The 6,919-nt window shown below is 44.5% G+C and overlaps 3 protein-coding genes and 4 non-coding genes across 7 annotated transcripts; 4 read left to right on the top strand and 3 right to left on the bottom strand.

The window, feature by feature from the left end:
• Positions 1–25: 25 nt before the first annotated feature.
• Positions 26–852, bottom strand: LOC117135330 (trafficking protein particle complex subunit 4). Its single transcript, XM_033295530.1, has 2 exons — positions 588–852; positions 26–530 (listed from the first exon to the last, which is right to left on the bottom strand). The coding sequence occupies exons 1-2, from the start codon at positions 760–762 to the stop codon at positions 46–48; spliced, it is 660 nt and encodes a 219-aa protein (XP_033151421.1). The 5' UTR covers positions 763–852; the 3' UTR covers positions 26–45.
• A 267-nt stretch (positions 853–1,119) lies between these two features.
• LOC117135331 (probable cGMP 3',5'-cyclic phosphodiesterase subunit delta) lies at positions 1,120–2,259 on the top strand. The gene has a single exon (XM_033295531.1). It carries the CDS (start codon positions 1,269–1,271, stop codon positions 1,722–1,724), a length of 456 nt encoding a protein of 151 aa, XP_033151422.1. The 5' UTR covers positions 1,120–1,268; the 3' UTR covers positions 1,725–2,259.
• A 308-nt stretch (positions 2,260–2,567) lies between these two features.
• Trnad-guc lies at positions 2,568–2,639 on the top strand. Its single transcript has one exon. It is a non-coding gene; the product is annotated as a tRNA-Asp (tRNA).
• Positions 2,640–2,948: 309 nt separating this feature from the next.
• Trnad-guc lies at positions 2,949–3,020 on the bottom strand. Its single transcript has one exon. It is a non-coding gene; the product is annotated as a tRNA-Asp (tRNA).
• A 479-nt stretch (positions 3,021–3,499) lies between these two features.
• LOC117135328 (glutactin) lies at positions 3,500–6,741 on the top strand. The gene is made up of 5 exons (XM_033295528.1): positions 3,500–4,108; positions 4,790–4,945; positions 5,035–5,731; positions 5,797–5,993; positions 6,063–6,741. Exons 1-5 carry the CDS (start codon positions 3,764–3,766, stop codon positions 6,690–6,692), a joined length of 2,025 nt encoding a protein of 674 aa, XP_033151419.1. The 5' UTR covers positions 3,500–3,763; the 3' UTR covers positions 6,693–6,741.
• Trnad-guc lies at positions 4,235–4,306 on the top strand. Its single transcript has one exon. It is a non-coding gene; the product is annotated as a tRNA-Asp (tRNA).
• On the bottom strand, positions 4,579–4,650 carry Trnad-guc. The gene has a single exon. It is a non-coding gene; the product is annotated as a tRNA-Asp (tRNA).
• Positions 6,742–6,919: the final 178 nt, after the last annotated feature.

The raw sequence follows: 6,919 nt of genomic DNA, 5'->3' as shown, positions 1-6,919 counted from the left end.
TGCAGAGAAAAAATTCAATAACAAATTACAAAGACTAACTAACGTTTATTTATCGATATTGCTGATGCCCGTCTTCTCGACCTGGGCGAGGAGCTCTTGGAGCTTGTTGTCGAAGAGCTCGCATCGGATGGGCATCTCCAGGGAGTAGAAGGGGTTTTTGAGCACGTAGTCCGAGTACAGCTCGTAAACCTTTCGCAGCAGCAGATCAATGCCATTGAGACCCGTTTCCGAGATTATAATGAACTTGATTCCGGTCAGCGTTTGGAAGCAGTGCAGCGTGAAGGTGTCCGCCTCTAGGATCTCGATGCCGGAACTCTTGGGCTCCGGACTCAGTTGGCTGGCGATGGCGAACAGCGGGTAGAACATGCTGGCCAGGAAGATTTTCTCGTTGGTGGTCATCTTTGGCCGGCTGAACTTCAGGTTAATGGGATAGTTCTCCGGTGCCTCCAGTGTCGTCCTCACATCGCGTCCATCATCCAGGGTGACTCCATTGACGGGCATACCGTTGATCGCCACCAGGACATGGCCCACTGTTTGTAAGCATATAGTGAGGTGGTTATATTTCTAGAATTCCCAGACACACCCACCATTTATTCCATCCTTTCTGTTAAACGACACCGATACCTTCTTGGAATCGTAGTCCAGCACCAAGTCCAGTGGGTATGTAAAGGTCTTCTCGTGCTCGATGCGCGGCACATTGTTGTCCAGGTTGAATATAAGGCCACCCGATTTACTAACTATATAGACGCCATATATAATCATTTCTTACAATTACTAATTCTATGTTTCCTAGGAATGTTTTTATATTTTATGCGAATTAGCGATGGTAGTGCCAGCCAGCTGTTTGTCGCGGAACCAGTTCCAGTTCCGGCTTCGTTGCCATTAACAGACAGTTAACATTGCGACTTAACAGTTGGCCCAAGGAAGGAATTACAATTATTACGATGAATAGCCCATTAAATTATTTTACGGATTAGTGTTTAAAATAAGGGAATAAATGGACAGTAAAATCTATAGGCAGGATACTAAGGATGCCTTAAAAATATTTACAAATTTTACAAAAAAACTAGTTCTACCAGGGAGGAGTTTGAACTGATTTCATCTTGGGTATCGCATTCATTTAACTAGTTCACGGCCGAACAGCTGTCTCGACATTAGAATTAAAAATAAACATAATTGATTTTCTGCCGGAAAGTATACGTAAACGCGTAGGCGCTCCCACCTGGCAGTGCACCCGATTGACCGACTTGCAACCTCCACGGCCAGCGATGGGCTCCGACGACCAGAGTGCCGGGGACAGGATCCAGAAGGGATTCCAGATCAACTACATGATTCTGCGGGATGCCGACAGCGGAAAGATAATCTGGCAGGAGAACAAGGACTTCTCGGCACCGGACCAGGAGCATGAGGCCCGGGTGCCGGTGAAAATACTGGACATGCGTGCCGTTTCCCGGGAGATCAACTTCAGCACCATCGAGTCGATGGAGAACTTTCGCCTGGACCAGAAGGTGCTCTTCAAGGGGCGCATCATGGAGGAGTGGTTCTTCGAGATGGGATTCGTGGGCGCCAACACCACCAACACCTGGCAGTCGACAATCGAGGCGGCACCCGAATCCCAGATGATGCCTGCCAAGGTCTTGAACGGCAATGTGACTATCCAAACCAGTTTCTACGACAACGAGACACTCATCACCAAATCGGTTGTGCGCCTGTACTACATTTAGGCAACTGTGAGTCACCTGCCGTTCCGCTGCTCGACCAGGTGTTCTCCCATCCACTCACCAATTCTTTTGGATGTTCTTCAAGATGTTCTCTACAAAACATGCATACTTCGCTTTTGAGTACTTCAGCATTTCAATGCAATTGTTTGCGCGTTTATGAACTAGTTGTAGTCCAATGCATTTTAATCTAATCTAATTTTACGATTATCACAGTAACTTATTAATAAAAGATTAACAAATGTAATTTGCATAAACCAAGGAGTCTGTCAACTTGAATTCGAACGCAACATGCATGCTCATGTACAAATCTTTTGTAGACTGTCACATATGGACTAAAAATAGCTGCCGAACATATTGTGTCATTTGAGATAAATTGTATCTATGGATCTCTGTACCAGTTGTAATCAATCCATAAAGTCTACTTAAGTCTGTTGAAGCTGTATGAGGAGTAATTCACTCATACAATCGAAAACGTTGTATTAGATATAGCCTAGCTGTACGCAATTTATCAGCAAATATAAACAGATGTTAAATGAAAGTTTTTATATGAAGCATTTTAGGATGGATACAGATTTCTGGCCTAATACATAACATTCATATATTATTAGGAATAAAAGGAGATTAGCATAATGCAATATCTCATCGTGTAGAGATACTCAGTGACAGGAGAACGCCAATAGGCAGTTCCTGGACATTCCCTACGGCAGAGCGATTCAGGGCGAGTAAATATTGTTATTATTGCAAGATTAATAAGTACATACATTACCTACTATTTTTTGATGCCTTTGATGTTGGTAAATTCAACCACTTATAACTTGTTTTTTATTTGACTCGCGTCGCTCAACATCCTCGATAGTATAGTGGTTAGTATCCCCGCCTGTCACGCGGGAGACCGGGGTTCAATTCCCCGTCGGGGAGAATGTGAAAGCATTTTTTCTTTTTAGTATTTGAATATAAAATACTTATTATTTGAATATAAAATTTTTAGCATTTGAATATAAGTTACTTTTAGTTATGGATCCCGTAAAATTAAACAAGGCTTCTGTTTTTAATTATTTTCAAGTTATTTGTTGTTCCACTAAGTATAGGTTTTGCTTATAACTTTATTCTTATTAACCGATAAACACTTTCAAGGCAAGATTAATGTAAATGCATATAAAACGAACTGATGTTAATAAAGTAAAATAAAATTGAAAATGCGTTTAAAAAATAAATGTTTTCAACATTCTCCCCGACGGGGAATTGAACCCCGGTCTCCCGCGTGACAGGCGGGGATACTAACCACTATACTATCGAGGACTATGGATATCTTTTTGCCGGAACATTTTTTCAGCAAAGTAATTTACATTTGAAGATTAGAATATTTTCCATTTTAAAGAAGTAGAACTAGTTCGAACTGTTCCCTCGTAACATTTAAGACTTAATGTGTCAGGAATATATGTACGTTTTTCTAATGGATATTTTTTCATACAACTTACGAAAATCTTTTTCGTTGCAGAATCGGAAAGCCACATAATGCACGCGAATGAAACAGATGTTAAAAGAAAGTTGTTATATGAACCATTTTAGGATACAGATGTCTGGCCCAACACATAGCATTCATATATTATTATTAGTAGAAGGAGATTAGCATAATGCAATATCTCATCGTGTAGAGATACTCAGTGAATCTTGCTCAGTGGGAGAAATTGCCCTAGGGGTCAATCGTAGAACAGGTTGCGCCTGGCTCTATTTTACTTTCATGCCAACGAGCATAATCCCATTTAGATCGCGGGCTTGCCTTTCGGCAATATATTGCCAAAGTTTGAATTTAGATTAGGCGTCGATGAATATTCAGCGAATGGAATCGCGAAAAGTGGCCATGAAGTTAAGAGGAAGATTGAAGCGGAGAGTGCTGACTTGACCCCATTTAATTCGAAATAGAACCCGTGCCCGGTCAAGTGTCACTCGAATATGGCGAGAAAGTCTTCTTGGTGGGCAGAGATCTCGGATGGCCTACAGTTCGCTTCCATCTACCCACAGCAGCGGATCGAAATAATATAATGGCGCGGATTAGTGGAGTTGTACTGCTCCTGGCAATCGTCCTTCTTGCCGTTTTTGTTGCACAAGGCCTGGCAGAGAAGAACGCCAATAGGCAGAAGCAGCAGAAGCCCAGACCGGGAAATCAAAACCTTGGTATTCAGAAAAATAAGCGTCCAAAGCCCCAAAAAGTGCAGAAACAGAAGCCCAACAAGCAACAGGGTCAGAATGGTCAAGAGCCAAAGGTATTTACCACAACGGTTCCTGTTTTGGGCAGGCTCCGTGGACGAACTCTGACCACCGATTGGACAGGGCAGAAGATAATGCAGTTCCTGGACATTCCCTACGGCAAAGCAGAGCGGTTCAGGGTGAGTATATATTGTTATTATCGCAAGATTAATAAGTACATACATTACCTTATATTTTGATACCTTTGAAGTTGGTAAATTCAACCACTTATAACTTGTTTTTTATTTGACTCACCTTGCTCAACGTCCTCGATAGTATAGTGGTTAGTATCCCCGCCTGTCACGCGGGAGACCGGGGTTCAATTCCCCGTCGGGGAGAATGTGAAAACATTTTTTTTTCGTTCATATATGTATGAATTAAAATACTATTGGTTATGGATCACGTATAATTAAAAGTTTTTGTTTTTAATTATTTTCAAGGTATTTGTTGATATTGTTCTACTAAGCTTATAACTTTGAAGTTATAGTTTTATTCTTATTAACCTATATACCATTAAACCCTTTCAAGGCAGATTAATGAAAGTGCATATAAATAGAACTGTTGTTAAAAAATAAAATTGAAAATTCGTTTAAAAAAATGCCTTCACATTCTCCCCGACGGGGAATTGAACCCCGGTCTCCCGCGTGACAGGCGGGGATACTAACCACTATACTATCGAGGACGTTGAACGCCACTTGCCAAATAGCGGAAACGAAATGCGTGTGAAGTACATTTTCTAATTCCAATTTGAATCAAATGGCGTAACAAGAAATTATAGAATATATATGTGGTTAATAATAATATTTTTGTTTCATTTACAGCCAGCTGAGCCCGCACCTTCCTGGAAGGGCGTCCTTCCCGCCCATCGACCCCACGCCGGTTGTCCATCCATTCAGGACCTGATCGTGTTCGCCAAGCTGGAGGAAGATGGCTTCGAAGTGGAAGACTGCCTGCGTCTGACAGTGAATACCAAGGCGGTTAGTTAATTTCCAAGACCTAATATTAACTTTTACAAAAATTAATTTAGAAAAGTTCATTTACCAATATCATCCTGCTTTCATTACAGATGGAGGGCAAGTCCCTGCCGGTGATGGTGTACATCCACGGCGATTTCTTCTACGATGGTGACTCTGTGGAGGCAGCTCCCGGGTATTTGTTGGAGCAGGATGTGGTCCTGGTGTCCGTGCGTTATCGCCTGGGACCCTTCGGCTTTTTGTCCACGCTGACGGACGAGATGCCTGGCAATGCGGCGGTCACGGACATCATCCTGGCCCTCAAGTGGGTGCAGCAGCACATCGCATCCTTCGGCGGCGATCCCCAGCGGGTGACACTCTTCGGCCAAGTGGGCGGAGCAGCATTGGTCAACGTGCTCACCCTGAGTCCTGCGGTTCCGGCCGGCCTCTTCCACCGCGTGATCTATCAGTCTGGCACGGCATTGTCGCCCGCCTTCATCACGGATGCTCCACTGGGCGCCACCAAGGCCATTGGCCGGATCGCGGGATGCAAACAGTCCACTAAGGTGGATCAGCTGAACAAGTGCCTCAACCGTCTTAACGCAACTATGCTTCTGGCCGCCTTCAGCGTCCACGGCGAAAATCAACCCTCCTTGTCCGGCGGAGCATACGGCGGTGTACAGCTGGTGATCGGCGGACCATCTGGCATCCTGCCGGAGCATCCAGGTCGTCTGCTGGCCGCCGAGAAGTTCCAGGCCTATCCCACAATGGGCGGTAGCGTCAAGCACGGAGGCACCTTCATGCTGAGAGGTAATTCAACAGATATTTCTTCGAGATTGTTATTTTATATTTGCTATTTTGACTAAACATTACAGACATTTTTGCGGATATCTTTAATGAAACCATTTTGGACGACAAGATGACCGGAAGGCAGTACATCGACACCATTATCGAACAAGCTAATGGAGCCGATCCCAGTGGATCGTGGAAGGAGTTCTCCGACGAGGAGATATTCACGCAGGATGATGTTAAGAATGGCACCTTTAGGCGTCTGACCCCAGGGCTGATCGATGTAAGTATAGTCCGACTTATATGTGATACAAAAATAATTATTTAAGGATTAACTCCCTTTCTCATCCAGCTTTGCAGCACTATTTCCCTGAAGAATCCTGTATTATTGGTCCTGCAGGCCAACGCAAAGAAGCTTCCCAATAGCACTTACCTGTACAGCTTCGACTATGAGGGCGAGCAGAATCGCTATGCCACAGGTGAGGATGAGGCCAACTTCGTGCCCTTCGACATGGGTGTCTCACTGACCGACGACAACCTGTACCTGTTCCCGTGGCCACGATTCCTGGCCTTGAACTCCAACCGCGACCTCAAGGTGGCTCGGCGCATGGTGGCCCTTTGGACGTCCTTCGCCACAACGGGAGTTCCCCAAGCACCCGGACTGCCCACCTGGCCAGCGATGAGCGACGAGACAGGACCCTACATGAAGATCGATCGGACTGTCAGTTTCGGGGACAATTACCTGGACGAGTACCGCATCGCCGTGGAGGAGGCGAAGCACGGCTATAACCTGGTCAACGACGACTACTACGATCTGCAGGCAGCCCTTTTGGCGGCCAGCAAGCTGGATAGTCTGAACGATGCCAACGAGGAGGATGAACAGGATCAGGACGATGCTGAGGGACAGAGAGCAGCCAGTCAAGCTGGTGGCCAAAACTGGGTCTTCATCGCCAGGAAGTCAACGCGCGTCCAGAAACAGTAGAGTTTCCCAGCCTATCAACGTCACTTGTCCCTTTATTTATTTATAACATAAACATCCTCAATAAACAAACATATGTGAGACAAAAAATACAAGAAATTTTGAATTTTAAATCAATATATGAGCGCGGCGAATCTGCTTTGATTTAAAAAAGTGCTCAAAACATAGTTCAGAACTTGCTTTCTTCATTGGCCTCATAAATCATCTTTTGCCAGGTGAACAAAAGTCTG

The sequence above is a fragment of the Drosophila mauritiana genome, chromosome 2L, assembly GCF_004382145.1.
Source record: "Drosophila mauritiana strain mau12 chromosome 2L, ASM438214v1, whole genome shotgun sequence".
NCBI classification, from domain to species: Eukaryota; Metazoa; Arthropoda; class Insecta; order Diptera; family Drosophilidae; genus Drosophila; species Drosophila mauritiana.
Note: the sequence above shows the minus strand (reverse complement) of the source record. Positions and strands in the feature narration are given on the sequence as shown.

Coding starts and splice junctions, on each gene's coding strand:
- LOC117135331 (XM_033295531.1), top strand. CDS start 1,269: ATGGGCTCCGACGACCAGAGTGCCGGGGACAGGATCCAGAAGGGATTC.
- LOC117135328 (XM_033295528.1), top strand. CDS start 3,764: ATGGCGCGGATTAGTGGAGTTGTACTGCTCCTGGCAATCGTCCTTCTT. Junction 4,109..4,789: donor GCAAAGCAGAGCGGTTCAGG/GTGAGTATATAT, acceptor TTTCATTTACAG/CCAGCTGAGCCCGCACCTTC. Junction 5,994..6,062: donor TGACCCCAGGGCTGATCGAT/GTAAGTATAGTC, acceptor TTTCTCATCCAG/CTTTGCAGCACTATTTCCCT.
- LOC117135330 (XM_033295530.1), bottom strand. CDS start 762: ATGATTATATATGGCGTCTATATAGTTAGTAAATCGGGTGGCCTTATA. Junction 531..587: donor CAGAAAGGATGGAATAAATG/GTGGGTGTGTCT, acceptor GCTTACAAACAG/TGGGCCATGTCCTGGTGGCG.